At 37.5% G+C, this 15478-nt stretch overlaps 1 protein-coding gene across 3 annotated transcripts in view; it reads right to left on the bottom strand.

Moving 5' to 3' along the window:
• The window catches only part of nlgn3a (neuroligin 3a), a 149864-nt gene that overhangs the window by 78915 nt on the left and 55471 nt on the right, over positions 1–15478 (bottom strand). For all 3 annotated transcript variants that reach the window (XM_027154641.2, XM_047802044.1, XM_027154643.2), the window contains one exon: positions 13292–13441. In XM_027154641.2, coding sequence (XP_027010442.1) covers positions 13292–13441 — 150 coding nt within the window. The remainder of the gene's footprint in view (positions 1–13291; positions 13442–15478) is intronic.

Raw genomic sequence — 15478 nt, forward strand, 5'->3', positions numbered from 1 at the left:
GAGTGATTTACATCTGCTTTGTGGACTGTGGTGGACCTCCAGCTGAAGACCCCTGATCTATAGATTCCGCTAACAAAGAGTGCCATAATGTCTGACACCATTTGAATAATGACATCCACTCTATGTCTTTGCCTCCCATATTGTTTCTGCATCTCTTTCTTACCGCGTCATTTGGAGCGACTGAGTGAATCTAACGCCTACCTCCACACTCACAGCTCCCACATCTGAAGCTGTTTGCCAATCTCCCACTCCCACTTCCTTCATTCGTGGCAGCACAAATGTGGCCAATTTCGACTCCCACACGTGTAAAGAAGCCTGACCTTCTCTCCTCTGCAAGGCCAGAGCATGATTAATCTCTTGACAAGACAAGTAGCTTGAGTTGGCCAATGAGCCAATATAACTCTCCTTAGGTAGTGCATTTTCGACCCAGAATGCACCGGATGATGGACAAATACTCTCCTCTTCCCACATAAATACAAATGAATCAGGCGAAAGAAAAAAAAAAAAATGATGGATTGGAACATCACTTTTTTTTTTGGTTGCCGTTGAATCATCTGCCATAATGCTTCATCTGTCTTCGAAGAAGGCCATTATTTTTTTTCTTTGAAAAGATTCCATCTGATACTTTCTGCATCTGTCTCATTGAGGGCACAAGTCATGATGTATTTACAATTTGAGAAAAAAAAAAAACCCTCCAGGAAGGATGGGCATAAAAAAGACAGGACAGAATGTTCAGTGAGGGCATAAATATACATGAAAAGATACTAGGAATCAACCGAACTAGATCTATCAGACTATAAACAAGAACCTAGAGCTACAGGGAATGAAATGAAGTTTTAAGTAAAGAATAAAACATTTGGGGATGTGCTGCTGTTGCAAAATAATCAATGATGAGGTTCAGTGATACGGCCTGACGTGAAGCTGATCTGAAAGACTTACTGTTACCATCCTGAAGCTGATTTTCTAATAACAACAACAAAACGTTTTATTCCTCCAAGTCCACTGCAAATATCCAGTGCTGACAAGTTTAAACATATTAAAGACACGCCATAGTCTTTCACTGATACTTATATTTGACCTCATCAACCTCTTTTTTTCTCTCTCTCTCAAAAACAAACCCCAATGCATATTATGTTCCAGAGAAACCAGAAAACAAAATATTTTGTCTTTACACAAAGCTTCACCAAATCAAGCGTATGTGTTTCTTTGTTAAATAACATATATTTATATTTATATATGTCAGGACTCAGCCCGGACTTTGGCCACGTGCATTTATGTTCTTCGTCACGTGTCTGCCCCGCCTTTGTCTGCTCCTCCCGTCTCCACACACCTGTTTCCCATTGTCATTACCTTTTGCCTATTTAACTGTGAATCTACTGTTGTTTGGTCTTGTTGTCCTGTCTCTAGTCCGTCTTGTGTTTTGTGTTCTGTTGTTATTAAACCCCGTATATTTTTGCTATCCTGCGTTTGGGTCTGTTTTATCCCGTGTTCGTGACAATATAACAAATATTATATACAGTATATTTATAATATTTAATATGAATATTTATATTACAAATATTAATTAATCTGTTTATTATTAGCCTCAGATTATGTGTAGTGTCCATCATGTCAAGTCCCCTTGAATGAATCATTACAACAGAAACAATAACATATTAGTAGGAGTGCATTGATATAAACCTGTGAGTTAAAGGTGACATTATTGTCACAGCTGCTCATATCGATAATGAATCACCATCTTCATGCCATCAATATACAAATATACAACAAAAACATTTACCTTTGATTAGGGTGTCTTTCAGTCTGACTAAACTAAAAACAATTATTTACAAGCATTTACTCATTTAAATGAGTCTCCTTCAGTTTCACTTTCAGAGCACTTTTTTCTCGCATTCAGTAAATATTCCATTGCAAAGACATTACAAAGTCAGATAGATTGCAGTAAGACATTAAAGACACTGATAGAAAACCAGATCCATACGATTCACCGCGTTCTGATCAGCTCCAGGACAGCTCTAATCCCAATAGTTGCCGGATGTTATATATGGATCTTTGGACTATATTATCTTTAGAGTACGTAGAAGGATTTGTTTGCTGTCTGTACTGTATGTGTGCATGAAGATGACTCTTTGTTTCTCACCTCTAGAGCGATGAGAAGACTAAACATTTTGATGATGAAAATGAAAGAGTTCAATATAGCCGGTTGCTTGCATGGAAGAAAGCATTGCAATGCAGATTGGGTGAAATCCATCATAGAGAAAATGTCCCTGTCCTGTCACACAGCTCAGATTGCAATGCAAAGTGTTGAGGAAACACTGCTATGTAGCAGGAGATCAAAAATATATTTGGGTCCTATCCTTCATCTCTTATGAAATACTACATAAGACTTTGGCTTTTCCTGTTGAGCAAAAAGAATACAAACTGCATACATATCTGTATTTGATATACACAAAAACAGAATTGATTTAATTTCTGAACCTGATTGGTTGGAAAGTGTTGAATAATTTACAACAACAGATCTGGCAGCAGTGCCATGTAGTATACTAATGTTCTTGTTCCAATATGTTGTTTTTGTAGTAGCAGATCACTAACAGGGACTTTTTTATGCTGGATATTCAACATAATCAAAGACTAACACTAAATGAATTTAAAAACCATGCCGGAAAGGAAAAGGAAAGGAAATAGAAATAGATAATGACTAATACCATGAAGATTTCTTTGAGGAAATACAGTATATTCAATTCAATTCAAATTCATCTGCCTAGCACTTTTAACAATGGACATTGTCTCAAAGCAGCTTTACAGAACATGAGAAATACAATACATTAAATGTAATATTATACAAAGATTAATATAATACAAAAAAATATTGTCAGGGTTCAGCACGGACTTTCGACCACGTGTGTGTTTGTTGTTGTTCCTCGTCACGTGTCTGCCCCGCCTTCGTCTGCTCCACCCTGTCTCCACACCTGCTCCTCATTGTGTCATTATTGTCCTGTGTATAAATATGAGCCGCGTTGCCGATGGCAGCGCGGATTCATTGGTTACGTCTAGTCTAGGTTAGGTGCCATCGTGTGTATTATTTTAGTCCTCGTCATTGTTCTGTATTTGTCTTTGTCATTTTTTAAACCCATCTCCTTTGAAGCTATCCTGTGTACGGGTCCGCCTCCTTCCTTCTCTGGTTGTGACAATTATATTATACTTATATTTAAATGTGTTTGTAATTATCCCCAATGAACAAGGCTGAGGTGACGGAGGTGAATGTGGTGAAAAAAATCCCTTAGTTGGAAGAGGAAGAAACCTTGAAAGGAACCAGACTCAAAAAAGAACCCAACATCATGTGGGTGTGATCATAAATATACAGTCCAACAATTTTGTATATATCCTAAGCAGTATTATGTGCACTGTAAAGCCCTTTCTATCAGCCAGCATATGTATATATATATTTTTTTAGCAAATTGTGCTACAGTAGCTCTTCTGTATTATCACATCAGTATGTCTTGGGCATCCAGGACACTGTCACCAGTTCACTTCACCAGTTGTCCTTCCTCAGACCACTTTTCCTAACTAACTTGGTTCTAAACACTACATCCTGAGAATACAGACACAATCATCCAGTCATCACAATCTGTCCCTTGTCAAAGTCGCTCAGATCCTTACACTTTTTCCTTTGAGAACTGACTGTTCAAAATGAGAAAATGAGAGAAAGAGAAATTTGGGTTTTCTGCTTTCTTGCCTGTGTTTTATTTATTTATTTATTTATTTATTTTTATCATTAGCAAGAAAATAAAAAAAAGTGGTGAGAAAACTTTATAGCTGCTGTTCAATAAATGGTATCAGGAAATAACGTTTCTTAGACCTTCCTAAAAGAGCTATAACAACATGGTATGATGGACATTTAATAAGTGAACTCTGTAATATTTGGTAAATTATTGTAGTGTAAGAGGAATAAAACATTTTGCTGTTTTACTGTAACTAAATGCTCTATCTCCCCAGCATGCAACTCCAATCTCTGATTATTTCTAGAACCTGTATGTTATATGTTGTACATCATGTCACCAGTGCAGGAGAAAACAGAAAGACAAAAATGCATAAAGACGCTAACCTCAAACTGCCATTGCTAATAAACTGTAAAGAGTAGTAGATTCCTTTTAGCAGACTAACAGCTAACGTTGTCATTTGAGTTAAATAAAAGCCTAATGGAAAGGTCACTAGAAGGTAAGATGCTCTATATTCCAGTCACTGAAGGATGAGCTATGAACAGAACTTAAACGGTACACATCCTGAGACATTGGTTTCATTTAAGCTTGTAATGAACACTCTGAGGCAAAGAAATGAAGGCACGTTATTACACCAAAATGTTGATAGACGATCCCAGAGAGAATACTTCACTCCCCCAAATCATTGTTTTAACCAAGATGATTTAGTAAAGCTACTAAAGAATAATGAGCATTATCTCCTGCTGTTGCACCAGTAAGTAAACAGTATCTGTATCCTCAAAGGCAATAATGCTAATTATGTTATGTTCTGGTATAGTCTGAGTTATCTCATATCCACCTTTCCATCCAGAGAAGTGGCAAAGAAAAAGAGCACCAGTATGGTGTCAGTTTTCCAGGCTTAAAGGTTTGATATAGAGAAATTAATACACAACAATCGGCTCTAAAGCAACAGCAGGAGACTCGAAATAAAAGCAAATTATGTCCCTTTTTTTTAAAATTCAAAATATATAATTACATAATTGAATTATATAATTATAAAACAATTGAATGAATTTTTAATATAAAACTACTCTTGAATGTAGTCAAACCTATCGGGCATTTCCTATTATAAGTTCACACAACAATCGAAACGCATAATTATTAAATCTACATTTAAACATTGCAGATAAATTTGCTAATCTTAAGCATTTATTTCTAGATAGAAGAAAAAGATCTGAAAATACATTAAGTTTTAAAGCTTGATTTTTTATTTAAATGTGTGATAAGCTTATGGTCCCATTATAATAGGAAATATTAGATCAATTTGAGTTCACCACAGTTGTGTTCAGTGACGTTCTTCGAGCACGTCTACGGGCTCCTTAGGCCGCGTTCACACCTGGCATTAAAAACAGGCTGAAATGCAAGGGTCAAATGTCTGACACATTGTGACTCAGAGGTCTGGGACACATGCAGCTACATCGCATTTGTTATGCTCGATGTGTCCTGGACAGAAACAAAAGTCCGTCTGAACGACTGCATCATTGCCCTCGTTGGAAAAGCTGTAATCATTGTGAGAATGTTTGGAAATTGCACTGAATGGCAGAGCTCTCTGCCTCTAAGCTAATGGCATAAGACGAAAGCAGTTGCTTTTCATAGGTTCATTCTCATGCATTTATACTTTTTGTTAGCAGACGGCACGAATAAGAGGTTTGAAACGGTCAAAAAGGTACATGATCGGATTCGCGGTACATTTCTGCCTGAAAATAAATGCAGCTGAATGATGTAATAAACGTGCATGACAGCTTGTCTCCAGGACACATGTTAATGCCAGAGCTTTAGTTCCACTGAACGGAAATTACAGTGAGGCGACTTGGTGGCAACAGATTGGGTCTTACTAAGATCTAATTTTGGCAGTGTATACTTTAATATGTCCACTTTTAGAAATCTTAACTGCAACATTTATTTATTTTTTTTACTACATTGTATTTTTTTTGTCTACTTTCTAATCAGTTTAACAAACACAGCAGTCAAGACATTTAAATCCTTGTTAGTTAAGTGTGCTTTTTTTTTTCTACTGTATGTGTCCATCTGTTTATTACCATTAAGCTACGTTCACACATGCAGCTTTTCTACTACCGGTTGCCATAGCGATACCGTTTCTCAGTGTGTGGTACGGCTAGCATGCCACTTAACAACAAATCTTATAAAGTTTTCTTATAAATAAATCATTCTGGAGGGAAAGTGTTTGTATATAAAATTCAGGAGTGTACATATGTATCCAGTGTGTTCTCTTTGCTACAGATCACATGAGCTTTACTGTCTTTACTCTCATATCTGCATGAAGTGTGTCATGTTGCTAGACATGCCCACATCTAGTCACCATGCGTTGCTGTTGCTCATGTCTACGCTCGCTTTGTCGCCGCATGTGCGAACGTAGCATTAGAGACGGCAGGATGTTAAACTTTAAAATAATTTTTTACCCCTGAAGTACTTAAAAAAATCATAGATAAACATCATTTTTTATTCAGATTTACCGCAGCGTTTTCTTACACCATTATAATTCTATTATGAGGAATAATGAATAAAAAAATTATAGCTGGTTGTATTAGTTTTTATGATGTTTTTATGACTACATTCCTTTGTTTGCAGCTATTTCATTACATCTCTGTGCTTTGCTCTGTGTGTGTGTGCGTGTGTGTTATGACGTGTGACTAAACGGACCAAATGGTCAAACTTCCACAAGCAATCTTTTTTTTTTTTTTAATCGACAATAAACTGTCTGCATCTACTTTAAAATGCAAGACATCAAATGAAGATATCAAACAAACACTGCCAGTTTTGTTCATTAGGAAAGGGCAAGTGATCAATAGCAAAGGCTTTACACACACACACACACACACACACACACACACACACACACACACACACACACACACACACACACACACACACACACACAAACAGCCCATTATACTGTCTTTATTTGTACACACTGCAGTTTCAAGTGCTTTAAGAGACAAGCATAAATGTTTAAATGCTCCACTTTATACTGAAGTTGCTTGGCATGTACTGTAGGTTCTTTAATGTTTGCTAAAAACCCAGTTTGTAGACTCAAAGCTTTGATGAGGACAAAGAAATCATTATGTTGTCACTACAAGACAGCATTAAACATACAGAACATAATGACCAATGTCTTCATAAGGTTTACTCTGCTAACTCTAGGAATAAGGTTAGAAATCTTCGGTTGATAAAGTGAAAAACAAATAGCACAAATTTAAATTCCAAATGAGTATGGAAGTCAGTGCGATCCCTAAAAAGGATAAAAATGCATAATTAATACAAGTGAAACAATGATGCAATGTTTTTGGTCCAGCTGTTTCTGCTCCAGATATAAAACAGACAGTTCTTTCTGCTAAACATCTGATCCATCAAATCTCTGACAGTATCTGCTTGACAGTGCATTAGGAATTGCTTGTGCCGTGTGGTACAGACAAAGAAAATCCATACACAAACAGGTGATCTTATTTAGCAAGTGACATCAGTTCAGAGGATTGCTGGAAGCTGGATGGTGAAATTTACAGAATTTAATTTGCAGAAGGCTTGTGCCAGCTAGTCAGGTAGGGGGAGGGAAGGAGGGAGGGATTGAGGGAGGTGTCTGAAAAGCATTATGCTGATTCTCCTTCCCTGACATTAATAGGGTGAAAAGGTTGTTTTTTTTGTTAGAATGTAAGAATGAGCAAACCCACTCAATGACTATGGCAATTCATCACAGATATTCCAAGTCCAGAAAGCATCTCATGGTCATTTTACATATGCGCGTTCGATAATTTTGATTTCTCTGCCATGCCTCCATGAAAGACTACAATTGTGTACTTACACAATGGCTAAAACCGCAAGTAAGCGGCAGCTCTATTAGCAGCCTTGGCAACCACTTCCAATGTTCCCCATATAATGGCTTAATGTCAAGGACCTTATTATTGATTAAGCTGCCACATTTTAAAATGATTTTTTTCCCCAGTGTTGAGTATGACTGTGAACTGAATGTCATGAATCACTACTCATCTTCAACAGGCGTCTAACAAAAGCCAAACGACTCACCTTGGAGAGGAAGAGCAGCAGCCATTGTTAATTTTTAATACGTACGGAAACAGTAATTATGTCTCCCCCATAGGAGCTGAAAATTGACATGCTCTGGAGAAGCAGGGACTAATTATATTTGTGAAGAGCAGTGATATAAGATACTTCTGTCTGACTGGGGCTTATTACATATTATTATAGACACACTGCAACCCAGGACTATAGTTACATGCGTTATATACTGTACTGTAGGATGCACACACCAAACCTGAGACAAACTGTAGGAAATGGTGTGAGTTCGAGTTCCCGCGAATACGAATGCAACTCCTACTCAGATCCGCACTTGTTCAGGAAGTAAAGCAACCTGCGCATGTGTTTTAGCTGATGAAGGCATCATTGGTTTCCACAACACACGTGTACCATGAGAGGCAACGGAATGTTGTAGAACACAGAAGATGATGGTGAGATGCCCTGCTGAGTATAATAGCACTAAAATAATTAAAATAAAACAAACAAACAAACAATGATCGTGAAGCTCTCTCCCTGCATGGATGTGATTATGCAGTGAAGATAAAGACAAATCCACCAGGATGCTGCGGGATGCCAGGAACAATCACACTCGAATTCAGACCTCAGCAAAGGTGCTCAGTGTCTCCAACTAGAACCTTTTGCCTTTAGGCTTTTAAAATATATGTAAATAAAGCATTTTTTTTGTGGGGAACCAACCAAATACTCCAACAAACAAACTCTAATAACATGTCCTTTACAACACACACACACACACACACACACACACACACACACACACACACACACACACACACACACACACACACACAGTTCTGTAAACAAACTAGGCTCCTTAGTTTCCAGCCTCAGAATTCAGGAGCCTTCAGATTTCCATATGTCACATCCTAGCATGTGGGTCTTGCCAGTGTCCCGACTTTTATAATTAAACATTAAACCTGTAATGAATTCTCAATCATCTAAATGAGGAAAGGCTCAGATCTAAAGCTTTGCAAATGGAGCCCCAGGAGAGAGAGGGGCTGACCCTTTGAAGCAATAATTACTGTTTCTATCAGATAGGAATAACACAAGCACAACTGCAGAAGAAAAAAAAATGCAGGATGGTACAGAGATCTTCATTACTGTCAATAGCTTATATTCTACTCAGTGACATTTGAAGCCACATAACCTAGATTGAAAAATGATGATGTGATTATTCTGCTCGGGTTCAAAGTGCTTTAGAGTACGAGGACAGAGACAGAAACTTCTAAAATAAGTATGGCACGAAGCAGAGGTGCAGTTAGTTAGGCAACGGACTGTTAAATAATTAATGCGAGAAAAGACCAACGCGATTAAATGCTAAATTAGACGCTGTAAGTATTTTCTTTTTTCCTGGGGAAATATACAGACATTCCCACTCGTTTCCACCTAAATGCCGAATTGCATCAGAAACATTCACAATAAACTAACAGCACTAATAACACTGAACCTACACAAAAGTCAAATCACAGTAAATCACTATCCCAGTTTATTGTGTCTCCAATAACTGTGTAATTAGCAGCAAACTCTACAGTACAAAGTAACTACTTTACTTAAGGATCTATGCACTGTTACAGAATGTTACCGTTCCTGCAGTACGTATTATACAAATACACGTGTGATACTGTACAGTATCCACTTCAGTACCTGATTGTCTAAATACATAAATGTTTAACAGATATAAGTCTTGTGCCACATTTCCGTTGTAACATGACAATCAAGCAAAATCAGACAAATGAACAACTATGAAAAATATTTCAGACGCAATATTTTGGAAGCGTGCACTAGGAAACTGTAGAAGACTGTATATGAATATAGAAAGGACATTATTTATAATAACGCTCTCCGGTGTTAACAGTTTATAATCACACCCTTCAGTGTCACCTAAATGGTGTTGGGTTCCCTTTTGAGTCTGGTTCCTCTCAAGGTTTCTTCCTCTTCAATCTAAGGGAGTTTTTCCTCCCCATAGCCACCTCACTTACCTCAGGCTTGTTCATTAGGGATAAATGCAAACACATTTAAATATAAGTCTAATATTAATCTTGAATCTTTGTATAAATCTTTGTATAATGTTAAACTTTTTGTACTGTATATAATATTTATTATGTTCTGCTTTGGGAGAATGTCCATTGTTAAAATGCTATACAAATCAATCAATCAATCAATCAATCAATCAATCAATCAATCTATCTATCTATCTATCTATCTATCTATCTATCTATCTATCTATCTATCTATCTATCTATCTATCTATCTATCTATCTATCTATCTATCTATCTATCTATCTATCTATCTTCTAAATAGTCTATTCTTTTAGATACTTAGCATCCTTTAGCAAATTCTGACATTGGAAATAAATTCTCTGTGAGTTTATTCCAACTACATTTGAGTGTACATGTGTGAGCATAGAATATACTCTAGCACCAAGTTAAACAAACTCATTTCTGGGAATTGACTTTTCAGCTCTTTTTAGGATTTAAAACTTTCAATAATAACCCTTTCATAGTCTAAAAAAATCGAAAAAACAGATTAGATTAGATTCTGTTTATAACAATAGATAGTTTATAAATAGATTCTGGTTATAAAAAATAAATAAAAAAATTGAGTGACTTACATTTATACAACTGACCAATTCAGGGTTAATGGCCTTGCTCAGGGGCCACAAGCAGGCAGTTTGGTGGACCTGGCATTCAATCTTCCGATTCGTAATCCAACACATTAACCACCGAGCTACTACTTTCAAACAAGATTAGCATTCTCTAAAAATCCCTCACAGCATAAAAAAAAGTTTAATTAAATAAAATGGCACCTTTACCTTCCTCAACACCAGGAGGAATTGAATCAGGTTCCTCAAAACCCAGTGCATGAACACAAAAAATATTACACCGCTATAGAGTAACCTTAAACACCAGCTGTAGTCTAAGTGAGAATGCAGAAATTTGCTGTGTACATATTTATTTGCATGCTTAGCGCACAAATGTATTAACTTTTGTTTAATTTATTTTTGTTTTATTGTACTCTAAAAAAAATTACCGTTGAAACTGCTACGTTTATTTTTTTAAATTTCTTTTTTCTTTCGATTCAAAGCAAAGAGCCTGTGAGACTCTCAGCCAGAAGTCTTTCCCCGATGCAGTGTTAGAAAAGCAGAGGACGTGTGTCTACAGGAAGTGACTCGGCCACAGCGCGTTCGAGAGGATGTGACACACTGAGGCTTGAAACAGACCAGATCAGTCACTTATCTGTCACTTAGTGCTTGCTCTAATAAAGCGTTGCACAGCATTAAAAGAAGATGTCGTGGCAAACAGATGCAATTTATATGCTAAGCCATGCACCATCCTCCTTCGCTTTCAGCAGCGTTCTCAAATTCTCATATTTAAAAGTAAATTACAGCACATAGAATAAAATGAAAATGAAGTTTTATTCGATTTACATGTGTAACTAAAAATGTATTCGCTTGTCATAATGCTGAGTTGCAAATGAAGCTGATCAACAAACAACAAAGAGACTGCAATAGAAGAGCGTGATCGAGAAAACAATAATATCAAGAACCAGAAAATGGGAACACAGAACAAAGGCTCGGTAATGACAGGCAGGTAAAGTGCTGAAAATGTGAACACACAATCACGAAGGTTTAAATACACAGACTAATTAGGAAGTGAACAGAAAACAAATGAATCAGGAAACTTGAGCAAGACTACCGTTAACAATACAGGAAAGGAGTCAGGACGCAAACCAAGGGCAGGGGAAGCCCTTATAAAGCCATTTATACTTTTATAATAAAAAAATAGTAGTAATGAATTGTGTTGTATATGATTTATAACAGAAAAATGTATTGGCATTAAATGAATCTTCTTATGCGTAAAGGTATAAACGCTCTAAGACATACAGCATGAGAAGGAAATGCCTAAAATTACAGATTTTCAAGAACACTGAACACTGAAGCTTGTGTAAATACTCATCCAAACGATTATTTCTATCCAGCTCGATAAATAATTCCCGGTGTGCTGCATATCAGTAAATCATAACCTGCAAGCTTTGCTGCTTTCACCTGTTATAATTGTAGATTCAGGCCAATCTTAATGGGCTTACTCAAACCAACACCTTTACCAGGAGAATCTTTAAAACCAGTGGCGTGCAACATTAGAGCTGTATATGTCACTGTCATTCGAATTGCCTTGTCTTTTTTTTTTTCACTTCATTATATTGTCTAACTCTCTGAGCCTCAATTATTTCCTGCTCATCCTTCTAAGCTGCCTAATTAAAGGACTGCTCATTCCGCATTAATACTGCTATATTTCTTTATTTCTTTATTTATTTCTGCTTGAAATGCTGCACTCTGCCTTGAATTTCAATGACATCTGCAGTGTATAAAGGTAGGGAGGTGGTAGTGGTGGTGGAGAGGGGGTGGAGGGGGTGCTTGGCTGGTGGCGCTGGGGTTTCCTGCAGTCGGGTTTATGGGTCTGCTTACTTGTCTCCGGCTCTACCTTCCACTCATTCGTATTTCTTAAACCTAATTACATCATTATTTACATACTGCACAACACAGTACATAACATTTGCATGTTTGACCTGATTAAGTAATTGGCCAAGTTTATAAGTAGATACAATATTTAATCGTTGTTCCGAGACCTTTTAAAACATCTTCGAGCCTTTTTTTTTTCCTGTTTGTTCAGAGTGGAATATTTAGTGTGATAGCTGTGATAGTTTTTCAGATAGACAGAAAAAGCTTTGCCCAGGCATGCCTAAAATTACACTTTTCAACAAGCTATAAGCAACAACATCAAAAAAGAAGAAATTTTGGTAGAGGAGAAAAAAATAATTATCGAGTCTCCGGCAGTTGTCTGCAGTGCCGCAGGCGAAGCTTACAGATAACACATAAACATATATTAACATATACATACAAAGCTTCTGTTGAATAGATTTCTACTGATATTCAAGGCCCTGCTTTTATAGTTTTCACAAACAATCTTTCTCCAGCATTAAGCAACCTGAAGCAATGGTAACAGTTGTTCTACTTGCTTATATTTACATGAAAAATAAGTCAAAAGAGAAACTTTAATATGTACTCAGACATGCTCGAGCCATGAAGGACCCAGTCTGAATAAAGTCTGCCTGTTAAAATATTTAACAAGTCAGCATTCATGAATTATATTCGTGATACTGCTTCTGAGGAGCTGTTTATAATATATGTTAGAATTCCTTTTTCTAAATATTTTACAGAACGAAAGATGAACAAAATCTGGCTGTATGGAAATTAATATTCAAATAAAAAAAAAGGCCATAAATCAATAAATGTCTTGGAAAAGAAATGGTGTGTTCATTCAATCAAATGTGTGTTCATTTCAAATAAATTATTCAAAAACTTAAAAACATGTTCAATAATTGTGCAACATTATAAAGTACAGTATACAAGAAAAAATCCCTCATATTTAAGCTGTTTGGATCCCCAAAACAAACAAAAGCGACTTACCTAAGACGCCGACCCGGAAGTTGAGTGTGATGACGATGACGTTGCCGTAGCTGGCCAACACGCTGCCGTCGATCATGTTGCCTGTGCCCTCCATGTAGGAGCCTCCGTGAATGTAGACCATCACAGGTTTGGCACCGGTATCTCGTATGTCTGCAAGAGTGGCTACGGTTAAACCTGCTCTCTCAGCCCTAACACACAGCAAAGAAAAGCTCAACACTCGACCCTCCCAGATACCAGCCACACTAACATGGCTGCCTGATCTGCCTCTCATAACAAACTAATAACGTTTAGCAAAAAGGTATGAACAGATGAAGCCGCGTGTAGAGTCAGAATTGAACTGTTCGCATTGCCAAGGTGTACTGTTGCCGCCTTGTGATGCTATGACGTTTAAATTTAACGCATCCTCTAGATCTTATTATAGCAAATCGCTGTAGTAGAAGAACATGGAGGTGCAAGCCCCAGTAGGGGAGCAAAAAGATTTTCTCAGTCATGGAATATGATGCGATTATCTGCTGCGGTGCTAGTGGTGAAAAAAAGCAGTTTAGTCACACAGAATTCGTGCTGCCGTTGATTCATCTTCATGTCTAGAAATTCAATAATTATTTCTGCATGTATCTAAGCACAGCGTATAATGCACTAAAGGGACTGTTGAGCGTTTAATGAAATGCTATTGTGACAGGGGAAAAAAAAACAAAAACGCAGGCAGCCATGGTTGAAAAGGGCTGAAGGGCTCTGTTTTGACAGACATGATTCTCTCTTTGTCTCTCTCTTAGGTCTGGTGGTTGTTTGGCTCCTAGTGCTTGCAGAGAGCTACTGGGCTCACACTCAAACAATTATATGGTATTTGTGGTTACCATGGCTACTGCAGACAGAAAATTCAAAATCCTCAAGAAAAATCGCAAATGACAAACAGCACGCTTGTTCCGTCCTCCTGCAGACTAGAAGGGTCTTCATATTGCATTCACGCCTACTTATGTAGAAACGGTCATGGCTAATTAACAACACTGCCAGATGAACAAAATGTCCTTTGTAGGTGCTGCTGTTTTTTTTTTTTCCTTCCTCCGATTGCCTGTACCTTAGGACTTGTGTGACTTATCTGGTATCTGAGAGAGCTGTGATAAGGCATGTGTTTAATACTGACAATTCTTGGCTGACACGTATCTCACACAAGAGAGACGATGCATGGAGTGAGGAGAATGAATGAAAGGATGGAAGATTTCCTGTACCGGTGAGGCATGGGACATTAAAACAATTGAAAGCAGACAGAGAACGAGAGAAAGAATAAATATGACGGAGAGAAGAGTAAGAGAGAAATAAAAGTTCTGGGTGGAACAGGAAGCGTGATTAGTCATGTCAGTGTTATCAGAAGCCTCTTTTGTTGATTCACATCAAGCAGGTTTGAACTTGGAACTGCATTAAAACCATTAAAACACCTGACTAGTTCAAACTGGATGCTTTTGTTCTTCCAGCAACTGATCTTCTCATCTAGTTACTACTAACATTCTGAGACAGCATTTAAAACAAGACACATGTGCAGCATGTCGCTGCGTCCCAAATAGTATGCACTGAAAACAGAAGAAAGGCACAGTGAAAAGGTTGAATACAAAGTAAACACATTTCTATTTCATGCATTCATTATTTGACATTTTAAAAAAAAAGAAAAGAAAATGTGATCCTTGAATGAGATCTAAACTCCAGGGTCAGCTTAATAATTGTGGAATAATGTTTGATATGTAGAGGATGTACAGTAGAGGGGCCAAATTTAGAATGTGATTACACATACAGTACACACGCAGACACACACACACACACACACACACACACACACACACACACACACACACACACACACACACACATCCACACATGAGCTACTGTAGATGCTCTGTACCTTTGGAGTCAGGACATGAGCCTCATAACCCTACTGTAAGAATCTTAATCTTAACTGTCTGTAAGTACATTGGGATTACTGTTTACTCTGATGTTAATAAAGGACTTGCGTGATCTTTCAAGATTCTTCAACATAGCTGAGGTTACGGCCACGATATCACACTTTGCCATCTGGTGATTAGTGAATCCACGAGTGTTATAAGTCATCTCGAGCTTGCAGCGCTGTCAGTCAGCCTGTTCTCCAGCCCTCATAAATCTCACCGGGCCACTTTGCATGGTGTCAGCTGTGTCACTCTG

The sequence above is a fragment of the Tachysurus fulvidraco genome, chromosome 17 (genome assembly GCF_022655615.1).
Source record: "Tachysurus fulvidraco isolate hzauxx_2018 chromosome 17, HZAU_PFXX_2.0, whole genome shotgun sequence".
NCBI lineage: Eukaryota > Metazoa > Chordata > Actinopteri > Siluriformes > Bagridae > Tachysurus > Tachysurus fulvidraco.